General features: G+C 40.7%; 1 protein-coding gene and 1 long non-coding RNA gene across 6 annotated transcripts in view; one reads left to right on the forward strand and one right to left on the reverse strand.

The window, feature by feature from the left end:
* DUS4L (dihydrouridine synthase 4 like) overlaps positions 1 to 25,398 on the reverse strand; it is a 43,422-nt gene that overhangs the window by 7,836 nt on the left and 10,188 nt on the right. For 3 of the 5 annotated variants that reach the window (XM_052789458.1, XM_052789461.1, XM_052789459.1), the window contains exon 7: positions 22,575 to 23,974. In XM_052789458.1, the coding sequence (XP_052645418.1) occupies positions 23,727 to 23,974 (248 nt within the window). In that variant the 3' untranslated portion in view covers positions 22,575 to 23,726. Of the gene's footprint in view, positions 1 to 2,614; positions 2,727 to 5,432; positions 5,569 to 10,859; positions 11,011 to 13,093; positions 13,195 to 16,700; positions 16,806 to 17,335; positions 17,460 to 22,574; positions 23,975 to 25,398 lie in introns of those variants that run through there. The other 2 variants (XM_052789457.1, XM_052789462.1) reach the window with 2 other exon arrangements.
* LOC128142849 (uncharacterized) lies at positions 17,599 to 24,593 on the forward strand. Its single transcript, XR_008235529.1, has 3 exons — positions 17,599 to 17,863; positions 19,511 to 19,683; positions 24,042 to 24,593. It is a non-coding gene; the product is annotated as an uncharacterized LOC128142849 (long non-coding RNA).

A 25,398-nucleotide genomic window follows, 5' to 3' on the forward strand; every position in this document is an offset into this window, starting at 1 on the left:
AAAGAAAACAAATTTGGCTGAGATCTTTGTCCCTCATTTCCAACTTTTCCTCAGATTTTAGTAATTTCACTACTCAGTCTCTTTGTCTTGTATTTTCATTGTTCCTCCCCACCTGCCTAGAGCACAGTAGGTGGCAAAACGTCTTCCTAACTTCGGATTTCACTTATGGTTAAGTGGACAAAAAAAAAGGTAGACTGTGTTTCCTGTAAAAGGTAGAAAGCTGAAGAACTAGAGATGAGTCTCATGAAAGTCTGCAATAATCACTGTCTACACTATAATTTCAGTCAGAATTTCAGAAAGAGGAGACAAAGATTTTCTCTGCCAGAAGTTATAAATACTGGATCAAAACCTTACAGAAAATTTGTGTCTCCCCTGAAGTCGCAGCACTAATCTGATACTAAACTGCATTATTTAAACGTGAAGCAGACCTACTCTTAGGAAGCAGACTTACATTTAGGACTCCTCCTAGGTGCCACTCTATTGAGGTAACCCGCCTTTCAACATGTGGCCTACTATAAGGTAATATAAACCCTATCACCATGCATAAGTTGCTTAACAAACGTACCAGACCAGAGCAATGGATATTCAAAACTGCTCTCTGAAAAAGATTATACTTGTTTTTCTTCCAAGCATCAAAAAAACCCCAAACCCCAACCAAACAAGAACAAAATCCACATTTATGACTCTTACTGATACTATAGCTGACAAAACAAACAAATAGAACCCCCCCCAAAACCAAACCAGTAAAGTTTTCCTTTTTATACTAGTTTTGCCTTGTTTTATTACTAGGTGACACCCCTGACACTCTTCCCCACCCCCCAATTTCATGGATCGGACTTTGTGGACACAACGGAAAGGTTACTTTAGTCAGGTGAGCTCAGTGGCATGAAACAAATTGTTAACAAGAAGTAAAACAAGCTTTTCAATCTCAGCTTTGATTTTGCGTAATGCATTGCTCACACTTAGCGAGCATGGAACTCAACATTCACCTGCTCAGTTGCAGAAGTTTCAAAAGAAAACAGTAAATTCGATTCACATTAAGTCTCTAACACTCCATAGAAAGCTGTGCCTACTGATGTGGTTATTAACAAGTACTTTAAGCTTTCTGGCTATCAGTTTGATCAAAATAATGTATAAGAAAACTTTTTTTTTTTATAAGATAGACATACCTTAACACCATCTAGCCAATGATGGTAATTAACATAACCATGGGATTTTCTGTTTTGGCAATGAGGGGGATGGCATCAGGGGAAGGATTGTAAGTATTTTCCTATTCATTCCTTAAAAAGACCCTCTCCCCTACTTTCCTCCCTAACAACAGACTCAAGCATGCCTTAATTTATACATCTTTTGCATGGACAACAGCCCACAGGGAGAATGCAGCTGAAGCAGCATGTGGTAAATCTATTTATTCCTTAGCTTTCTCTAGCATTCCTGACTGAAAAGCTTACATTATACTAGTGTTACAGACCACCAGTTAGTTTAAATAAACATATGCATTTAAGTTTTTCATTGATCCTGTCACTTCAAAGGCAGTTTTCCCCCCTTTCTTTAAGAAAACAGCAGGAGAGGGAAAGCCCACAATCAAACCTGCCTGAGAATGTGAACTAACGAGACTCTCTATTTAAGGATTCTTGTTGCTTCAATCCCAGCTGAAAACAGCTGTTCTACAGTTCTTGTTCGTCTTCCCAGTGGACAATGAAAAATGATTCATGAGATATTTGTTGTTATTCTTACAGCTTTGTTGTAGTGCCATACAATATAAAAGCAGGGCTGTGTTTTGATGACAACATGTTATCTGGTACCAAGAAAATCTGTATTTTGTTACAGTCTGAACATCTGATTAATGCTTACAAGGTCACAGGCAGTGTTATCTTAAAAACACTAATTTCAGATGAGCAGGTGTTCATAAGCATCACACACCTTGACAGATCCCAGTAAGACAGAACCAAACAGGTAAAATCTGCTTCTGTCTCAATTTTGGTTGCCAAGAAAGCAGTTTTGACAACCTAAACCTTAAACACAGAAGCTGCTAACAAAAGTATTATGTTACAGATTGCAAGGCATGTTTCCTCGTAGACAAAAAAAAAAAAAAAAAAGATTTAAAAAAAAAAGCCAATGCCTCTGCTGCAGGAGATATATAAATTTAGAATACTAGTCAAGCACTTTTCTGCTGACTGAAACCCTACTTTACAGAAAAACCCTCAACCACATACTTCCCCACTTTATACAGGGAGAGTAGCTGATATGTATGACATGAAAGATCATGCCTAAATCTGATGCCTATAAGTAACCTGCTATTGATTCCATATCCTGGTCATGTCATTGATGAAGACGAGTCAACACCACTTAAATATATCAGTTCAATTTGTTAATTGTAATTATTAACAATTAAGGTGCTCAAATTACACATTTTCATAATGAAAACATTTACTAAAATATGGGGATGAGAATGGCATGTTTTTCCAGTTCCTAGTCAAATGTGAAGAAACCCCAAGCCAAGTGTTGTGTAAATTGATGAAGTTAGTTAATGCTATACCTAGGATAAATTTTTGACATCCAGTGTTGAAATCATCTTTTTCTTAATTGCAAAGAAGTCCTAACCAATACTTACCATCTGATGTTGTCTGTAGCTCTGCTTTCAAATGTTCAACTTCCTTCTTCAACTTTTCATCAGTTGCTTCTGCTGACTCTTTCTTTTTACTGCTTCCTTTTTCACTCAAGGCCTGTTAAAAACAGTTGCTACAACTAATTTTGTTTTTGTTAGTCTTACATTAATGCCAAACAACCAGAGAACGTCAGCCTTGATCTTGCAAAGTGACAGGTTTTATCAAGCACTAACATGACACAGACAGATACTCGGTCATTCTAGGAAAAAAAAAAAAAAAAAAAAGCTCAATGTTTTAAGTTGATAGTAATGGCATACTTGTAGTAGTATGGCATTACCTCCTGTGTAAGAGTACTTTGTATCTCAGCATCAAGCCCACAGCTTCTGTTTAGGTTACAAATGGCTCTTCCAGAAGACATACACTGGGACTGCAAGTGACAGAACACTGCCATGTTTATGCACAACTTGTTCTAATAAATTATTCTGACTTAAATTATGTAATACACCACAAATCTGTCCTTGTAGGTTTGCAGCTACTTCTTCGATCTTCAGAATACCTCAATACCCAGATTAGATTTCCACTGAAACTCAAGAAAAAAATGAGGAAAGGGTTCAGGAAGAGCCCTGTAAGTACTAGACACGAGCAGTATACTCCCTGTAGCCCTGTACTCTGAAAACGTAGGCGCTACTATACTTATGCATGCTTTTATCATTAAGGCAATTGCTACTGATGACTTAAAGTATCACATGTTAAGGATTAGACCCCATAATTAGAGTCTTTGCTCATAGAGCCTCTATTATCCAACCAAGCATCATCTCTGTTATGAAAACGGCAAAAGAAGTGGTAAATGCTTAATGGGAAAAGTAGAACAACTGAGATGAACAGCTGTTAGGTGAACTCCTGATATTAGAGCTTACTGGGCACAGGTGGGAGCAGAGCAGAAAGATTACTTAAGAAGAAGGAAAAGAACTGTTTATAAAGACTGGTAAACAATCCAAAGAAAAGAGCTGAACAAAGTTTTCCAGAAGCTATTTAACCAAAGAGCAGAGATTGCATTTGACTGTGGGTAACAAAACCATAGCCAATTTGTCATGAAATCGGCCACAGATTGCCTCCTTTACTTTGTGCTCACCTCTTTCTATTAATACACAAACAGTTATTTCTGTAAACTTTTATCTCAAATCCTGTGCTCCAGGGAACCTCCGAACAGGAGGCAGTGCAGAGCTAGCACTTACAGTATTTATACACACAGCCAGTGCCTTATATGCAATTGCTCTTGCCTCTGTCTGATGCTGGAATGAAGCACACTTGTAAATGAACACAAATGCAGGGGCCAAGCCACAGAGGAACCTAAGTTATAGCATATCTATAAAGTTAAAATAATCCAATTCTAAACACTTTGCATCTCCAGCGCAATGGAGATCCAGCCACAGCATGCTGTCTGTACCTGTGGCTACCACTGTTTTTGCAAACCATGCAATCAAACACACAAATAGAAACAGACAGAAATACAGTTTGCAGTTTCTGGCTATCGCTTACAAGCGGCTAAGAGAATGTGTTGCTAAGAGAATGTGAAAGCAGAACAAAAAGAGGACTTTTGGCCAAATCCCAACAGGACAGACAGGAAAAAAAAAAAAAAGAAAAAAAAAAAAAGCACCAGCATGCAGTAAAGAGACAAATTCCATGGCAGAGGGAGGGAGTCTGGATCATTTTGACAAAATACCAAATCCCAAAATTTTGGAATAATTTCATACTTGGGAAATACCTAACACACCCCCTAGTGATCCTTGTTTTACAACACCTCTCAAACAACTGGATTTTTTTGCATCCCTTCTAGTACTTTTTGTCCAGAGTCTGTTCTCTTTGTCTGAAGATTTATTGCAAAAAAATTACAGTGCTGGTAACCATAGACACTGCTTCAGACAAACTGGAAGGAAACCTGTACACACCTGCAGTGAATTTTGTTTTGATAATGTGCCAGACTGAAGAATGCTGTAAAAGTCTTCATACCCTGGATATCTGCACTCTAGCTTATGGTTCAATCTCTTCCAACAGAAGTCAAACTAACCAATTACAAGAAAACATTTCATGCATTTATCTTTATCTGACTTCCCTTCCTGTGTACTTCCTGCGTATACTGAACCACAACAGACAAAGGATAGCTTAATTTTCTCCATTCTTCTCATAAAAATAACATATCTTTGGTCCATTGGTGGTTCTTTTAAGTAAGAAATTTTTGGCAATATCTTCATTAATACTATGGCAGTGCCTTACTGAGAAAGGAAGGTATTAGGAAATTAGCTGACCCACCATAAAAATAGATGCAAGAATACAAAATGACAATAAATATGAAAGACCAATTTTACCAGTTAGAAAAGACATTTCAGGACTGGAGCAAATCCTATTTAGAAGAAACAGCCTGCACAAGAACAGATATATTGTAAGCTTTTCCATACTGGACTGCTATAGCCCTGACCTAAACAGCCAACTGTTTAGGATAAAAAGAATAAAATTAGTGTCCCCCTCTACTTTGCTACAATTAAATTCAGAGAAATATTTTAAGAATACATTGCTACTTTGATGGAATTTGTACAGGAAAGACAGAACTTCATTTATTTGGATTACTTTAGTTTCCTTTGCTAATAAAATGCTACTGAAATTTGTATTCAGTATTCTGAATTACATATTATAAGAACGCTGTTCTTCCTTTTTCCACCAGAAGAAAAAAAATGAACAAACATCATTCAGTAGCAAACTATCCCCAGAGTATTTTGTACTAACTACTTGCTGTATAAGAAAATAACAAAAAAAGTTCAAAGATACCTCCTGCAGCCTTTCATTCTCGGCCATGTATTTTTTGGCTGCTTCAGTAGCATCGTTGACTTGTGTTTCCAGAGCTGCATGCGATGCCATCCCTTTTGCCAACTGAGTAAGAAGGGTAACAGTACGTCTCAATACACTGGTGAAGAAACACAGTGAACAGCACAGTAATTCACAGCACAAATTAAAAAAAACCAAAACCCAAACCACCTCCTGTTCTCTCTCTCTGCATTAGATGTGAAAACAAAACCACAAGAGGACTGTTTAAGCACCTGAAGGGAAACATCCAGGCTCATCGACGACACCTAATATTACAATAAGAGACTGAAAAGATTTTCATCCATCAAAAATCTGATTTTTACCTGATGCAGAACCTCCCTCCTCCCAAAAACCTACAGCCATTAAGGGGTCAGAGACCTGCTTGCTTAAAGGCTGAAATACTTTTACATGACCCAGTGTTTTAAATAGGATGGATCTCCGAATACAAGACAAGCAACATGTTATGATTACGAGTACAATGCAAAAAAACCCCCAAACCCCCACAACTTTATAAAAGGCCTTACAAGAATAAAATTAGCAATGTGAGCATATTAATCTTCAAAGTACTCTGTCAATACTGTATAAATCAGAACACGAATGAATGTCAGCACTCACATGGCACCTCAAATCTAAGCTTTGCAAATACCTCCCTTGATTTGATCTAGTGATTGCCTCTTTGTATCACTACTTTCATTTTTCATCTTGGAGTCTTTCAAAGCAGTATGTTGCTGAATCAAGGAAAGGCCAAAGCAACACTGAATTAAATTAATTCCTGTAATATAACTATGCAGCTGCTCTTCAAAAGAAATGTGAAAATCCAAGTAATTGGCTTTTTCATAACGGAAAGCATATTAATAGACCTTTTGGCTTTCATGGTAAGCCCTTCCCCCTGCTTTTTCATTGAAAGGTCATTTTCTTACTTTTTTTGGTTTTAATAAAAAAGTTAAAGTCTCCATGTCACTACTTTTCCAAGGGTTAGCATGTTTTACTATTGCTTATTAATTTATAGATGCAGCAGTCAGGAGTCAGTAAAACATTGTTACTAAAACAGAATCACAGAATCATGTAGGTTGAAAGGGGCTTCTGGAGGTCATTCTGTCCAAGCTCCTGCCCAAAGCAGGGACAGGTTGAACAGATTGCTCAGAGGCTTGTCCAGTTGAGTTCCCACCATCTCCAGTGATGGAGATTCCAGCGTCTTTCAGGGTCCTTGTTCCAGTGTTTCACCACTCCTGATAGCAGAAAAAGTACTTTTTACCGCAAGTCAGAATTTCCCAGGTTCCTAGCCTGTTGCCTCTGTCATTCCTGTGTGGATCCACTGAGAGCAGCTGGCTCCATCTTCTCTACATCCTACCACTAGATAGCTGTAGAAAGCAACAGGATCTCCCCTTCAATGTCTCTTTTGCTGGCTGAAGCCAAGCTCACTCATCTTCTCCTCATAGGTCACGTGTTTCAGCCCCCAACCTTCTCGGTACCCTGCTGCGTACTCCAGTATTTTGGGGAGTCAAAACTGGACACAATCCTGCAGCTGCAGTACCACATGTGCCAGATAGAGGGGAATGACCACTTCTCTTGACCTGCTGACTACACCCTTACTATTACAGCTCAATACATGATTGGCTGTCTACCAGGATTCCCAGGTCCTTTTCTGTGACACTGCTTTTCTACCCAGCCAGCCAGTCAGTCCCCAGCCTGGATGCTGTACATTGGTTGTCCTTTAAGATGTCGGACTTTGTGTTTGCCTTTGTTGAACTTCATGACATTGCTGGCAGCACATTTCTCCAACCTGTCTAGCTCCCTCTGAATAGCAGCCCTGCCCTCCAAGGTATCATAGAATCATAGAATCATTTCGGTTGGAAAACACCTTCAAGATCATCGAGTCCAACCATTAACCATGCCCCCTAAACCATGCCCTGGAGTACCCTGTCCACTCACTTTTCGAATATCTCCAGGGATGGTGACTCAACCACTTCCCTGGGCAGCCCATTCCAATGTTTGACAACCCTCTCAGTAAAAAAATTTTTCCTAATATCTAACCTAAATCTCCCTTGCCTCAACTTGAGGCCATTTCCCCTTGTCCTATCTCCAGACACCTGACAGAAGAGACCAACACCCACTTCACTACAACCCCCTTTCAGGTAGTTGTAGAGAGCGATAAGGTCTCCCCTCAGCCGCCTCTTTTCTAGACTGAACAACCCCAGATCCCTCAGCCGCTCCTCATAAGACTTGTGCTCAAGGCCCCTCACCAACTTGGTTGCCCTTCTCTGGACACGCTCCAGCACCTCAATGTCTTTCCTGTAGTGAGGGGCCCAAAACTGAACACAGTACTCAAGGTGCAGCCTCACCAGTGCCAAGTACAGGGGAACAACCACCTCCCTGTTCCTGCTGGCCACACTGTCCCTGATACAGGCTAGGATGCGATTGGCCTTCTTGGCCACCTGGGCACACTGCTGGCTCATATTCAGCCGGCTATCAACCAGCACCCTCAGGTCTGTATCAACCACTCTGATTTGGTACTATCTGCAACTTGCTGAGAGCACATTCAATCCTATCATCCATGTTGTTAATAAGGACATTAAACCGTATTGAGCCCAGTACCAATCCCTGAGGGGCACCAGCTGGAATTTGCATTACTATCATCCTTTGAGCCCAAAGCTCCAGGGAATTTTCCACCCACCTTTTTTCTCCAGTTCTCCAGCCCATATCCCTCCACAGTTAGGTTATCAGGATACCACAAGAGACTATGTCAAAGGCCTTGCTAAAGGCACACAACATCCACTGCTCTGCCCTTTTTCCACACAGCCAGTCACCTCATTGCAGAAGGCAACAGGGATGATCAGGCATGATCTCCCCTTAGTAAATCCATGCTGGCTGTTCCAAGTCATTCTGTCCTTCACGTCCCTGGAAATGGCTTTGAGTAAGATTTGCTCCATAACCTTTCCACGGAGATGAGGCTGATTAGTCTCAAGTTCCCCACATCATGCTTTTTGTCCTTGAAGACAGGTGCAATGTTTGCCTTTCTGCAGTCACCAGGATCCTCCCCTGATCACCATGATCTTTCAAATATGACAGAGCATGGCTTTGCAATGACATTGGCCAGCTCCATCTGCATGCAAGGATGCATCCCATCCCAGGATGCATCCTATCCTAGGATGCCATGGACTTGTATATGCCCAATCTGTTTAAGTATTCCCCAGCCTGTTTAAGTATTCCCCAGCCGCATCTTCCATTACTGTGGGTAATGTTACATTCCCCACCAACTCTCTTTAATACTATGAGGCTTATAGAATTTGGAGGCCAAAGAGCAGACCTTACCAGTAAGAAACAATGTAATGTAAGGTTGGTAATGAGACACTGAATGTCTCATTCTTTTCCATATCTTTTGTCATTTGGTCCCCTGCCCCATGAGCCCACGTTTTCTTTAGCTTTCCTTTTGTTTTCAGCTCTTCTCATCCCTCTGGTTCAGCATGAGGTTGGCATGGCAGAGCATGGCAGGCTCTCCACATCCCCCAAGACATCAAGTCAGATTAGCAGATGAATGCCTCTGTCCTACCCAGGGGACAGTCTCTGGTAACTATGACCCTCCTCTTTTTTGTGCAGACAGCTAGTAGATGAAAGCTCAGCTGGCCCCAGTACCTCCACTGATAGGAGGTAATTTTCCTCACCTGTACTCAGTGTTCTGTAATTGCTGAACCACAGATGGATAAGAGCTCTTGTTGTACTGCCAGAAGTGACAAGCTTCCAGCCTCCTCCATTTTGGGCATCTCCATCTACCACTCTTCTGGAATTCTCCTATTGGCTGATGTGCTAAAATGAACCAAAACTGACCCAAAGAATGAACTAGGGGCATCCAAGCACCCATTCGCACCTACATGTGGTCTTAACTTGCTTGGGTGATGGTAGTAGCAGTATAGGATAAGGCAACCCAAGGAACACTTCTCCCCCCTTCTCTGACAGACATTATGCCTGTTTAATGGATAAGCAAAATAGCTCTACTAAGGAAAGTCCTTTGATCTAGCCACTACTGTAGGAGTATTTATTTCTTCTAGAACTTGGTGAAAGGCCAGTAGCCCAATAAAGGCCTTAAGCAAACCTCTTCAAGATCAGAACTTTTATCCACAATAAAATCTATTAGGGCCACCTGACAAGTTTTCTTCCTTGAAAGCCAAGTGGGAGTAGGATCCTGGGGGACCAGCTTTCAACTCTTGTGTAGGACACAATCCAGCTATTCCTTTCTTGGAGCAGAGATCACAAACATATTTGTGCATATTTACTTAACCTTTCTGAAGGAAGACAAAGTACACGATGCACTCCTATCACTACTGTGCAAGGCTACAGCCACCTTTGTTTTTTCCAAAGTTTTCCTGCTCAAGTTTTGTACAATTTTTCCTTGACACTTCTTTATGTACAATGCTCCTCAATGATCAGCTAAAATGGCCATATGTCACTCCAATGGGAAGAAGTTTGTCAGAAGTCTCTGTGATTCCAGGCATTTCCTTGTTCTGTGCTCCTCTTGCGTACCTAGGCAATGTCAAGCAGCTCACTGAAGGAATTCAGAAAAGGGTCAGCATTCTTTGCCCAGTGTCACCATAAAAATGTACAAATAGGAATTCATCTGACCAACGTGATTGTTTCCATCCATTCACATTATCTGTGTCCAATTAGTTCATGTGCTCCTTGCCCAACTGAGAAGATCTGCAGGTTGTTGTGGCTACTGTGAAGATTCACAGGTAGTCTTGGCTGCTACTGCTGAGCAGTATAGAACTGTCCTTTCCGTTACCCCGTTTTATTAGCTGTATTTAAACATCCTGAAAAGGATACCGCACTTCAGATCATAATATCATAGTAGGCCAGTTGCCACAAAGTGCTTCATCTGAAATAATATCTGAAACTTTCCTTGGAAGCCAGAACATTATCCTACAGTTCCTAACTTTGAGCTTTAGACAAAGCGGTTCAAGTCAGACTCAGGCTTTTAAGAACAACACAGCAGGATGCAATAATACCAGCTTGCAACATATTAAGATTATTTTAACAGTACTTCAGTTTTTGAGGTTTTTTTAATTCCAGTTTTCTGTGTTCAAAACAAACAAAACATAGGGCATAAGTTTAAGGAAGGAAATGAGTATTCCCTGAAGAAAATTCTCCTGCAAAATACATGTTTTCTCAAGCATTCAAAATGTTTCTTTCCATGTGTTGCTCACATATCCTTCCAATCTTCAAACATTTGTAAGATATTATTTTCCCTGATCTTACTTGCCTCATAGCCAATCTGCTCACACTTAATTCTTTAATCTCTTGAAATTGGCCTTCCAAACTTTTCATAGTTGTATTACTTTGTGCCATAGTTCCTGTAAGAAACATGCTATGTAGAAATTAGAAAAATGTTATACTTACAGCCAAAGAAATAAGGAAAAACCTGAGAGATAGAGGTTTCTTTGCGATCGGAAGAGTTTCATCTGAATATGATCAAAGGCATTGGTATTGACATTTGCAGCCTTTTCGTTCACATGAACGGCCGAGTACTTCCTGACTTCCCTAACAGCATCTGTAAACAAAACCAGTTTGTTCTTATTCACATCTGTGGGTATGCATGTATGATAAACCAGACATAGTACTACTTATTTGGACTTTCTGCTCAGCAAACAGGCATAGGACAAGTAGTGACATCACTTATCCATACATTTTAAAGATAGGTCTTGATACATCACCAAAGCAATATAACACACTTCCAGAGATATGGCAAACCATTGCCCAAAACATGTTTGAACAGTCATTTCCAACACTTGCACTCAGCCACCAGGGATCAGGCCAAAGCAACACACTACAAATGTTACCAGAGACCCTACAGACAGGGTCAAAATGTCACTGCTGACAACTAAACTAGAATCTAGCCAGTGGACAAACAGCGAGAAAACAGAAAGAGAAGGGAAAAAGAAGAGGTGCCTCTGAAGTATATGCCTTATATGGAATTTGTTAGATAAGCATGTATTTTAGTAATGACAGAAGTGTCTGCTTTATGCTTGAATGAGAGGGAAAAAATTATTTCTATAACATCCAGCAAAATAGGAAGACTGTAGTAACACAGTGTTGAACATAAACAGAACAGAGGGGGTAAGCTACACCTCAGCTTTCTTTCATCTGCCTTTCATCCATCTTTCAGCTTCCTTTCACCTGTCATATACTCCTGATAGTTCTGCAGAAGGGCCAATACACTGCCAACACTTTTTCAAAGGACAAAATAATTAAATAGGACTTACATCCACATAAAACCAAAACCTAATCCAGTTAAGAGTTCATATTACAATCTGTGAACTTAAGGTCATGATACATACTTAAGGCCAATACAGCACCTAAAATCTCCTCCTGCACTTGAACAAAAATACACATTTCATGACACATCATCAGTTCTTGCAGAATATTTTGGGCATGTGTTATTAAGTTACTGCTGCATTTAACTAAGCAGGCAAAATCACCTCCAAAGAAAAGCACATGTGAATAACATCTCTTATGACCGTCTCTTTTATATTCATAAGTTACTTAGAAGGAAAAAAAAAAAAGATTTGAAGTGAAACTTCAAACAATGCAACGAAGACTAAGACCAAACAAAGTCCATATCCCTGTGCTATAGGAAGATTCTAGTCCTGCAGTAACCTACCATCTTATGCTATGGGGCAAGCATCTCATCACTGCTTTACTTTAGCCCAAATCTATCTTTCTGCAAAATCAACGACCATCGCCAACCCAATACCAAATTTTGGTCAAAGTTTTCAACAGAAGTTCAAGGGAGTAAATGAAATCCATCAGTTCTCAATCTTAGGCCATTTACTGAAGGATCCACTTCTAAGGGTGATACTAAAGATCACCTAAAATAAAAAACACATTTATTTGCAGTTCCAATACTTTTTTTAATATTAGGACTATAGTATTGCAGTTTAGTCTGACTTTATATATGCAGTGCATCTGTATGTTTCTCTCAGCAGACAATAAAATCACTCATTTTTTTCTTTGTATTTAAAGTAGCTTGGAATTAAACAGCGTTTTCATTGTAAGGCGCTAGAAACACTTCTCTCCAATCCATGGATGAGAACTACTTCTACCACTGAAACACAGGAGAACTATTTCCATCACTGAATACGGGAAATGCTTACCACACAAAGCAGTCAGGCAAGACATTAAATCAGTCAGGCATATGGTCATCATTCAAGTTCCAGTTTCACTAAAGCTTTACTCCTACTTGATATGCCTTAGGATCTACTTATAACAAATGTAGCCAACAGCTGTTTTGTATCTGTGCTGAGCAAAAGCACTCAAATAGCCCAGGGCTTTGATACAATCTTCTCATCTTCTATTTCAACAGCAACCAAGAGAAAGAGTGCCATCTACTGCATGTTGCGCAGCTCAGCCAAATTCTGGTATCAAACATTTCAAGTTCATTTACTTGTGTGAGAAAGTGAAACCAAGAGCAACCTAGACCAAGCCAAGCCCTCTCCTCTTCCATTCTACTGTAGAACTTTTAAACAAATTAGCTGACTTACATTAGGCTTGAAACCTTTCAATTAATCTACTGCCATGAACTCCATATACCAGTTTTTTTTTCCCCATTTGTTAAGAAATTACTTAACACTTACCAAGAAACAAGACGATCAGTAAAACTATTATTGTAAGGAACATCTTGTTCCAGAAAACTGCCATTTTGCTCCATAGCGGAATCATAAAAATCTTCTGCCATCTGTAAAATAGCATTGTGTTATTCAAAAATAATTAAACACTAAAAGAAGAGCATAATAACCTCACAAAAGAGAGCTCTGTTATTGATATGAGACTTATGTAAGGTCTCTAAACAGCTGCTTTAATTGCAATATAATTTAGGTACTCATAACTTTTTCAACAATCCAACTTGCTTCTCTCTTTTTTGTTTGTTGTCAATACAGGCAAAGACAGTTGGTTCAACTCAAAAACTTCTCACATGATAGCAGGTACTCTCCAGATGTGTTTTATTTTAGCTTTTACTTTGGCTAGCATTACTTTGTGTTTGGTCCCAATTACAATAAACTCAAAGATGGGGTAAAGACTGTAAAATCCATTCCATCATTTTTATTTCTATCCACTTATACCCCATGTTGCCAAATAAAATAAAAACCCTCCACAAATTAAAATCATCTCTACCATCCTTCTTCAGAAGGCTATGTTTTACACTGATGAGTCTGCATAATTGTAAAGTACAAGGATTGTTATTACATTCTAACTTGCAAATGACAACAAAAGGATAAGTATCATGTTTATATTTTGTCAAGGGTTAAAACCTCTTTCAAGTGCATAAAATTGTTGGCTACAGAAGCAACTTCAGTGGCCCAATGGTGGTGAAGACCATTTTTTTTGGTTGTTTAAACAACCAATTGCCTATTCAATATTACTGCATGGAGGGCTCTGCAAGAATTCACACTTGCAGCACAAATGAAGAACATCTGATCTGCTCAAATGGACTGAAACCCGCAAGAGACAAAACCAGAGCAGCTACTTGTCCTTTGCACAGGTTAGAATCAGCGCTATTGCACAGATGAAGTAATACCTAGTTATACCATTAGGGATGTAACACAGGCATGCTAGTCACCATCTGATTAGATCAGGTAAAATTTCCAACTTCTGTTAAGAGTATTTACATTTTCCAGAGACTGTTAAAATTTGTCCTTTAACAAAGCAGTTTCCAACCTACTATGAACTTAATTTAAATTAGACTGCAGCATCATCTCTAATGGTTCCTTCTGGTTCTGCACCAGAAAGAATTAAAATGTTTCAACATTGTATGTGCAAACCCCTCATTTAAATCTTTTAGTATAATCTGAATTTTTTATAGCAGACAGCCATAGTCTGTATCAACCAAAAAGCTTATTTTAATTAAACCAAGCTACAACTCAAACGAAGCCAACTTGCTAACTCTTTTAAACATGCAATTCTCCAAGTTTCAAACTGATCTCCATTTAAGAAGTGATTCTCTAAGGTATAACCTTAGACCAACTATACTGCCAAGTTATATTCAGGCTAAAAATAGGAAGACTTTGCAGTAAAGAGATCTTATGTTACATTTTCACACTTGGTTTTTCCTCAACAAGTACTGACATTCACATTTATTAATACTCCATTTCCTTTTGGTGACAGAAGTCACGTAAATATAATTCTTCCAAACTATAATACTGGCCACCACTATAGATGTACCCCACTTTGCGGTACAGTTCTGTCTTTTTGTGTACTTGCATTTTTATGTTGTCACTTTACTTATTCCCCAGGAACTTAAACACTTGTTAGAAAATTCAAAAAGGAGTTCATTATCCAAAAAATGTGCAGGCACAAAAGAGGCAAACAATCTGTTTGAAGACTGACAACTGAGTAAATCAAAACTTTAAAGAACAGCAGTTTCACATCTGTCTTTAATCACAGATGCTTTACCCCTCTGACAGAACCAGCTCCCAGGCCACCAAGATGCATAAGGCAGAACTGCTGCCCTCCGGTACTGTTGCAGCAGTTAAATCTATTCTTTAACCCCACAAGACTCCTATGACAGTTTTATTAAGACAGTAATTGCACATGTCACATAATGGATAAAGCTATTTCACTCTTTCAGAAACCACTGTTCAAAGGAATAGCAGAATGCTACAAACCAAGCACAAAAATCTATCCTTCGTATATAATTCAAAGCACTGTATTTGATGTTTGAATAAATTTTGGTAACACTGAAGGTTATGAATTTGCTTTTCAGCCACAAAGACTGGATTCAAGCCCTGTTTATAAGTGAAACCTATTTCAATACTCCCGATGTACTCTGCATGTGTCATCAGCCTGCAGAAATTCTTGCAGCTAGTTTCCTCACATAAGCCATTAATAATCTGATGATTACAACTCCCATAATACTTCTCCCTTCTTACATACAGTTGCAGTTTGGATTAGAAAACAATGGAAAATATGAGAATTCAATCTATGTTGAAGTGCTCAACTCCTCACAAGCCAGCTTGTAAAAATCAGAGGTTAAATTAGATTTTACAACAGTTTCAACTTCTGAAGTTGAGGAAACATGACTAATCACTAATAACAGCTGTGGAGGATCCAATCATTTTCAAGACTCTCCCACAGGTTTAAGTAGTTAAATTATGACTCTCCACACAGCAGAGTTTTGGTTTAGGTTTTGTTCCTTAAGATATTACAGTAAAAGCTGCATTCTTCATTCTAAATATATCCAAAGATGCAGAAGGCAAACATGTAACAGTTTTTACATGACACTGAGACAAAGGCAATTTTTTTAAAAAAGTTTTAAGGTTTCATCCTACCCAGGTGGGGTTTTTTTGGGTTTTTTTTTTTTTAAGAATTACTGATATTCTGGAAAGAAATCATAAGTCTTTCTCTTGCCTCCTGTAGAGAAGCTAGGTTTCTTTATTTCCTATAAAGAAATAAAAATAACATTACCAAATTTGAAGAGCTACTTACAGGAAACAAGATAATGCTGTAAGCTAGGCCTTTGCATATACAATAAGAGTAATTAATACATGTTGTTTCTTTCCCTTACTAAAGGCATTTATTTTACAAGAATGAATTATTTTTCTTAATGTTCGTGTTGTGTTCCAGAAGTATTATTATTTTGTTAATTGATGTATAAGTTTATAGAGGCCTTTATTTCAGTAGTCCTGAAGTGCCTTTTGCATCAAGCTGAAGTCCACATTTTTTTTAAACAAATGATCACAAATTTCTTACAGCCCTTACACACGCTGTAGTGGCTAGCTTTGACTATCAGATATCTCTTATCTGTTCAGCGCCCACAATGCCTAGTGTACACGACAACCTTGTAAAGCTGCTCCTCACAAACTTGACGAACAACTGAAAAAACTACACCATCCTCCCGTTTCTTACTGAGCTCACAGCACGGGAAGCCAGACGCCCTCCTGTAAACCAGCTACTCCAAAAAACCCGAGAAGACTTGCTAAAGCAAAGCAATGGGGCTCATCCTGGGAACCCTGACTGCTGCTTGGATGAATCAGCAGTGTGTGGAAAACAAACATAAAGCTCCTTAAAAGAGGCTTATGATTGCTGAAACTCCTGATGCTCAAGTCCCGAGCAGCATTGCTTCAGCTTAGTTCACAACTAGTTTAAGATGCAGCGTAGCTCCCTGTTTATAAAAACAAACGTGTAAAATAAACCCAAAACAGTGAAAAGACCGAGCTGGGGTCGTCCAGCACACTTGAGTCCTACCTCAGCGGAGAAATAAACGGCAGGCAGAGTACGAGAATTACTGCTATTTCACCGTACAGAAAGGCGGCAACTGCCGTCCACTGGAAAGTCATCGTCCCGGCAGGCCTGCGGAGGAACGAGCGGGTCAGGCGGGCCCGCGGCACCCCAGCCGCCGGCACCGGCACCACCACCACGGCGGCTCCGGCAGCACCGCCGGGCCCAGGCTGCCTTGCGTTAGGCCACGGAGTTTCAAAGGGAAGTACTTCTAAATAACTTAACCGCAGCTCCCAGGGGGGTGGAGGGGGTGTCCCACTGTACTGGCTTCCCCTCCCGAACCAGCCCCCAGGGCAGAGCCCCTCCGCCGGGGGAGGGAGCTGGGGACTGGGACCCCCACCACCACCACCGCCGCCGCCGCCGCGCCTGGCTCGGCGGGCAGGGCAGGGCCGGGCCGGGCCCGGCCCGCCGGCGGCAGTCCCCCGTGAGGTGACCGCAACCCCGCCTGTGCCGCAGGCTCCCTCCCGCCGCGCCGGCTCCTGTCCCTACGCGCTGCCCGCCGCCCCCGCTCCCCCCACACAGGCAGGGAGGCCTGGGCCGCCCCGGGCCCGTCCCCCTCGTCCGTCCCCCCCCCCCCCCCCCGGCCGCCCGGCCTTCGCAACCTCCTCGTCGCTGGCGCCCGGCTGAGCCTGATGGCGGCGAGCCGCTCTCGAAGGGGCGGGGAGCGGGGCCTCGCGGGACGGTGCTGGGAGGGAGCGAGCCCGTCCTTCCCGCCGGCGCTGAGGGGCGGCGGCACTGGCGGGGGGGGGCGTGCAGGCGCGGGCGGCCTCCGCCCCGCTCGGAGGAGGTGGGTCGGGACGGCGCTGAGTGACGCGGAGGTGGCCGCCGTCCCAGCTGGGGAAAGGTGCGGGCAGGCCCGAGGGGAGGGGAGGAGAGTCCCCTCTAGTCCCATCCCGGTGGAGCTGGAGGCTCCCCGCCGCCCTCCCCCCTTGCCCGGAGGCCGTCTTTGGCTACCGGCCCTGTTTCCCGGGCTCTGGCTGAGGGCCTGGGGGGAGGGATGGAATAACGACTTGCTGAGGCGTTTGCGTGGGGCAGCTGGAAAGCCGAGTCTGACACGGTAGGCGTGAATTAACCAAGGGACCACACCTCTGTTGGGAAATGTAGGGATCTACACGTTGAGAAAGGTTAAGGTTGGCATCTTTTTCACATTTAGGGAATGGTTGTAAGCGTTTTGCTGCGGGATCTTGCTGTGATGGTCCCACCGCTCCATGACTCCAGCTTATTCGATTGGGGACTTCAGCTGTGCTCTCTAGCACGCTCATTAGTTTCTGAAGTTCATTTAAAATACTGTGTCCGTCTGTCTGTCCCTCCCCATGCATTACACTGCCGTAGTGTATTAACAGCCTGTAAATCTGTTTTCTCAAGGAAAACAGGCCCAGTATTCATAAAGACCCCACAAATAACAACAAAACAACAGTCTCAAACACTGTCAAACAGGCCCGTTTGGACCTCATGAATAAACCAATATTCCTTCAGAAAATCCTGTTCTATCCTATTGTCCTGTGTGGTACTTTTTATCAGCACAGCGAGGCTACGAGCACATTATTTCCATACTTTGGTACCCATTTTCCCATTTCTTGACCACCTCTGTCGCCACCCTTGTAACTCCCCTTCTTTGCCGTGGCATAACCCTCCCCTAATCACTTTTCCCTGTTGTTCCGAGTTCTGCTGTATCTGTACCCACGTCCAGTATTTCTGATACCGTTACTTGGGCAGTCTTGGCCTTACGTGGTGTTACTGAGGTAGTGATACGGTTATTGGGTACTCTTGGCCCTGCAAGTTTCTAGTTCTGAAAGGACCCTCAAAACGACTCTCCAGTTATCTGTATAGTTCAGTTTTTCACCTAACTCCCCCTTAACCACTGGTGAAATCCAGCCATCCCTCCCAGCGCTACCTGCAGCTTTTACCAGCTTCTCACACTGTTGCATGTCATGTTCAGCAATCTCACGTCATACCCAGGAGTTTTCTGCACCCTGTTCAGTTAGCTCAGGCTAGGGCCCACTCAGCAGCTTATTGACTTAACCTGCAGCCTTAGCAGGTCCCGAGGTGCTGCTCATAGAAGCGGGTTACCTTGTCTAGCTGGGCATCACCAGCCCTCTTGACACAACTACCTGCTTTCAGGAATTCTGTTCCAATTAATTTCCATCAAAATGAGACAGATTAAATGCTGCAAATAGTAGTTCTTTGTTACTCTAATCCATTGGAACTGACATGGGGTAGGAAGTTCTTGCATAAGCAGTTTAGAGAGGAGCTGTTTGCAGCTGCTCACAATCTGAAATTGTTTACACTTAAAATTTCCCAGGTCTGTGGCCTGGGGATGGAGCCAGCGTGTTAACATTCTCCTAGCTGCCGCCAATGTCTGGATGAAAGGTTACATCCCAAATAATTGTTTATGCATAACAAATATTGGAAAGCGATACAACAAGCTATTTCAATCCAATCTACACAGTGGAAACAGCCTGGGTTTTAAGAAGTATTTCTAACATGTTTTCATAAACATATTTTTTCAGAAGCACAGACAAAAATATAACATCTTAGTATGTCCTTGTTATTACATTTTAGCTATTGGCCTACAGCCATTATACTTTATTGAAGCTGTTAAAATGTTATTAAAGACTTTATCTCCTTTAATTCCAGAGCAGTTTCTATTTCTGAGCTGCTTACTCACCTCTTACTAGCACTGTAAGCTGCTCTCCCAGTAACCTAGCCTCATACCGACAGGACTATATTTGCACAGCCCCACTGCCAGAGACTCTGAGTCTGCTTTTTCACTTCAGGGGCTTCGTAAGATCTCAGAATGAATCACTCGGCCATGACTGCTGTGCACTTCCACTGCAGCTGATGCGTGTTCCCCACCAACCTGGAATGAGATCTGAGGAACAGGGAGAAGCCTCCTGCAAACATCTGTGAGACCTCCCTTCTGTTGAGTGCACTCTGCCACTCCTGGAAGGTATTCTAACTGAAGCTGTAGAAGTCCGTGTTGTTGATCTAAGGCTACCTATCTTATAGTGAACCACAGTGTGATAAATACGACACCATACAATATATATATAATGGCTGGCTGCTTTAGGAAAAAACCTCATGAACCTTAAAACATTACAATTAAAAGAAATACCTTCCTCTCCCACCAGTAAGGTGACAAAGTAGTCAGAAATTGAAATATGAAATGGCTGTGTATTAGCAGCTGGTTAGAGGACAGAAATCCGACTAATTCTCTGCTGAAGGAAAAAGTTCAATCTTGTTCCATTCTAGTTTGGCTTGTATGACAGCTATCTCATCATCACACACTGAATTTGCCCAACCATCAATCCAAGATAGAGAAGAGTCCTAAGGAACAACATAACAGTAGGGAATAGAGAAAATGGGATTGTACAGGCTGCTTGAGCAAGCTGGGGTTACTGCCGCAGGGTAAAAGTTGCAAGAAAGTACAGGTTATTATGAGAATATTACAGGAGGCAAAGGACCTAAAATAGGAAACAAAGCTTTGTATCTTATGTTACTTGCAGAATAACTTTTAAAAATTTGAAAATTAGAAAATAGAAGGACTGCGTACTTGGTGATGTTACAAGTAACATACACAGGGAAGGAATGTAGTGGCTGTGAGAGACTGAAAGAGTTAATGTCTCAAACATTGTGGTGGGGCAAGTTCTGCTTAACGACTAACTCTGCCTAGCAAGGAACCCCAGGTGAGAAGAAGCCTATCAGCGCCCCTCAGCAACAGGAGGGGAGGGTGGGCCGGAGGGTGCACAGCTCCCGGTTCTGATGTGCTGAATAGGATGGCTCACCATGCAGGGAAGGGGAAGTTATTCCCCAAACGACCCCCAAGCCCAAAGGCTCACAAACCGCTCACGACACCTAATTAGCCTAATGCCCACCCAAAGGAGGGGCAGGGATGATAAAAGGACACAAACTGAAGCCCTGGGTGCGCAAGCCCACCGGAATTGGACCCCTCAGCTGACTGAACCAATGCTGGACCCAGGACCGGTGAAATCTTGCTCTTTCTCTCTCTTTCCCTTTTCCATAATCCCTACACCTCATCCCTTTAGACATAAACCGTTGACCAAGTCTGGGACGAGGAGTGGATCCTGCCGCCCCCAAGCTCCTCTCTGAGAAGGAGTCTAGAAAGCAAGGGGGTCTGCTCTGAACCTCCTGACTGAATGGGAGGGCTCGCCTTATGGTCTTCCCTGAACTGATCGCCAGATAAGCAAGGCCTGTAGTATATGTTTGGTGATGCATGGTTAGCACACGTTACACAGTTTACTGACATCATTTCATGCCAATTTTTGTTGTGAGCATACCAATTTTTGTAGTGAGCATGCCTATTCTTGTGAGCAAATAAAAGGTGAGTTTTGTGAGTTAAAGGATCCCTGGTGTTGTTTCACCTTAATCCTGAGCCAGGAATCAGCAAACCTGAGCCACTGTCCTGAGAAACTGGGACGTGACAGTGGCTTTAAACTGCAGATGAGTATTTTCCCATATTCAGATGGCTTATAATGAGAAATATGACCATATTCTAAAACAACACTGAGAGTTAAGTAACTCCCATCTTTAGCAATCAATGTATATTTGAACAGTATGGCTGTTCAGAGTATGGCTTTATGACTCCAATTTTGCAGTTTATTCTATGCCAACACAGTGAAGTGCATTCAGATGCATACAAAATTCACAAGGGAAGAAGGCGTACAATTAATTTCACCCTCAAAAAGGGATGATAAACTTCCATTGACTTTTATGATGCGTAATTGGCCAGATCAAGCACTCCTTAATTACTAGCGATATTAACAGCAACCTAGGTCTTGTACTTCAGGCAGAAATCTCTATGATTGATCTCACACAGGCACAACAACTGCTGCCTTCAAAATCATCAAGTATTCAGTTCCTAAATAGGTCAAGGTATTTCAAGTCCTCTAAAATTCAATTTCCCCACTATTACCAGAAAAAAACCCCCAAAGCACCTTGCATTTGTGTTATTTGATTATAATAAATAACTCTTTCTTCTCTGCTCCTTGTCGCTTATGGGACAGTTCACAGCAAACAGTAGTTGCTTGCCAAATCATAAAAACCTTAAGAAAATGCTAACACAGGGCTTGGTTAATACTTTCAGGAATCCTTTTCTTCTACAATTCAGTTGTATAGTTTTACTTTTTAATTTTGATGCAGAAGGCTGGAGGCATTTTCAGAACTAAGGAGAACTGAGTATTGCACTGTAGTTGGATGAGCTTGAGACTTTTTAAATTCAGCAGTACAAAATACAATGTCATGCAGTTGGGAGGTAAGAACTTTTGCTGTAAAACTGGGAGCTCATAAATTACATGATGAATATTAGTTGAGGATAAGTAAGGCATTAGAAAGAGAAGTATTAACTGCAGAAGACATTGCTGGGGTTTTACCTGGAACGCTATACATAATTGTGCTCATCCAATGTCAAGAAAACGTTGCAATCCAGAAGAGTCAATTGTCTGAAGGAATGGAGAACCTATTCCACCAAAAAAGGTTGTAGAGATTGTCTCAATTAGCCTAGGATAGCAAAGCATGTCTGTAGTTTTCCATTTGTTAACACATCAGGAAGGTGACCATCTCAGAAGAGTTACATAACTTTGCTGTCTTAAATAGTGAACTGGACTTGATGACTTATGTCATGCCTTTCAAACTTTTGTTTGTATGCCTAAATCAGACATGTTCACTATGAAAAATGAACAAGTCTTTTATGCCATTGCATTAAAAAAATTGTGAGATTTTAGATATCTAAATGATTGAAAGATTTGGGGAGTAGCATCAAAAGCAACCTCCCCTCCCCCAGGTTTTCATGGTTTATACCGTAATAAAAAAAGTACAACTGTATACAAATTAAAGTAATTTATTTAGAAAATTTAGAACTATTCACTTGTATATTCATACAAGTATCAGAGTCAGAAAACTAAGCAATTTCTGGTATGAATTTCTGTGTAAACATATAAAGAAAACAAATTATTTGATTACAAATAATTGTACTGCAGATTTGTGAAATTTCCCTGGCAGAACAAATGCAGCTGGTGTGTAATGTTATTATCTTGTCCTAATTTTCACTATTTCCCTCCTATACAAACATTCAAAGCCAAGTGTCTGTTGTGCTTCGATAAGCAACATGCCAGCAGGCAGAAAGGACTGCAAGAGCCCCACTGAGAGAATGTGTCAGCTTTTCTTTGACCTATAAAGTTCTGTTTTGGGAGATGACAGGGATTTAATCTTTTGTATAATTATTATACAGTAGATAAACAAAACTGAATGTAGTTAGATTGAACTTTCAAGTCTTGTATTTTAGATTCAACTAAGTTCGTACTTAGTTTAAACTATCTCTTCATTTTACTCTTTCCTTCTTTCTGTCATCACTTATCTATTCCAGGTTTCTTTCACTATATGAAGTGTGGAATTTTCCCAAGTTGTAAGTTTAGAAAATTTGAGTCTGTAAAAGGAACATCTCATTTAGAAGAGGCTACTATGCTGGACTTCAAGGCCTCACAGTCTTTAAGCTTGAAAAATCTACTCAAATTTAAAAGTACAGCTTATGTCAGTTAAAGCAAAAATTGCCATAATTGCTCCCTTTGTATTCTTTTGGTCTGAAATTCTTGGTATTATTTACAACCAGTCCTTCTGATTTTAGGAGGTTTCACATTAAGAAAGGCCTTAGTTTTGCAAACATATTGCTCTAAGCAATTGTCTGGTGAAAAAATAAATTAAATTACTGGAGTCCTACAACAATCAATCCTCTGTGTAGTAGTGCATTGTAAACAGAATTCCACATTTGTGTAATCTGGAATATTTTCTGGAGTGAAAAATGCTGACATAAAACTACTAAAAATACAAAGTATCACCCTGATCATAATGTTATGCTGTGTTGAAAATACTTATGCAATATATGAATGTGACTAAAAAGTAGGACCCCAATTAAAAGTTTAACAATGTATCAACAATTGCAAAATACAGGTTTACACAGAACTAAAATACTTTCAGTTATCACACACCGTAATGGTCATTCAGATAATCTAGTACTGCTGAGGTACTTGATAAAACATTAAAAACTTTCTTTTCTTGTTTTGAAGTTATCCGTTCCATCATGTACATTAAGTGATGGTGAAAACATGTAAAAGGAGTTCCATGCTCAAGAGCAATGTTAACCCAGTCCTGGATGCACTTCAAAGGTGTCTCTTCATATCCTGCAAACATAGCCGGATTTGCTAAGAGTCCTCTAGCCACCATTATACCTTCAAATTGGAAATTCAAGCAGTAAGTTACATTATAGTTTAAATTTTACATTAAATCTTCCTGTAGGTTTTGTAGAGCACCCCGCAGGACAACCACCCAAAGCTTACGGACAAGTAATGGGAAGAGCACCAGGGATGAGTATTATAGCTATACCAGAGAAATCCATTTAACAATCCAAACTTCAGACTACCTACTACACCTGTCAACACATTCTACTTGATGACGTATCCTTCCAGAAATTTTCAAATGAAACACAGGACACAGAAGCCTTTCTTCACTACTTTTTAAACTGCAATTCAATAGTATTTTGTTTTTGTTTGCTACACACATACAAGCCTGTCTTTTTAACATAAAATTATGATGGAAAGACACAAGAGTAGCAATATGCTAAATTTAGTCATTTTTAGTGCAGCTCAGCTGATTCACTGACCTAGAATCTTTCTTCCAGTAAGGGCTCAATGTCTCAAATATATAAATCTCAAGGCTCTTGGTCTGCAGTAAATATTTCTGAACAAGCCAGTGTATTTCCAACTATAATCCCAAATTGTCAGATAAACCCACAGAAGTTCTATTGTAATTTTTCTGCAATTAAGGAATTCTGTTTTCCTGCACTGTCAACATATAATCTATCGCACTTAGTCTCTTCTTAAAAAGTAGGATGATCAAATATGACAAATTTCTTTCGCTATTGTACATGACAGAAAAAAAATGATGCGTTATATTTTTGCTACTGAAGATGGTCAGCTGGGCTATAAGAACATTCTTTTCTGTTATATATTTCCTTCCTGCTTTGTATTTGGGGGGGGAAGTCACTGTAGCAGCATGGCAGTTTGGTTCAACTAGTTTTTGTTGTTGCTATTAAACATCAGTAGTATCATAAGAAATCTGCCACATGAACTTTTCCTTATGACACTAGCTACTGTTCTCTGTCTTGTTATTCTCCAGCTGTAAGATCTAAAGTGTGTAGATACAGATTACCTCTTCAAAATATATACTGAATTTCCGTATCGTCTTGAAACCATAGACAGTTGCAGGAATCTATCATGACTAAATAACTGCCGGGCAATCCTTTACCCCAAAATTTTACCACTGAAGTATAAGACAAGGTAAATACATACAGATCTGAGAGTGCAATGCCTCACTGTGTCCTTGAAGCTAACCATCTTAACTGTTAAGTATCTGGCTTAACAATATTTCCTTTTTCCACCATATTCTTATAATAAGAAATCTGCTCCCACGTGTAGGAAGTAGAGATTTCCAAGTGGAAGCTTACAGTACTTCAAAGATGATCAGCTCCATAGAGACAGAATGAATGCCTGAAGGTCCCCCTGAACTCCACTACTGAGTGATGAGATAGCATAATTAAGCAAAGAGCTTTTGTAATTTCCCTCGGAAATCGTTATTTATGGCTTTGAATAACAGT

Source organism: Harpia harpyja, chromosome 6 (genome assembly GCF_026419915.1).
Source record: "Harpia harpyja isolate bHarHar1 chromosome 6, bHarHar1 primary haplotype, whole genome shotgun sequence".
Classification (NCBI taxonomy): Eukaryota; Metazoa; Chordata; class Aves; order Accipitriformes; family Accipitridae; genus Harpia; species Harpia harpyja.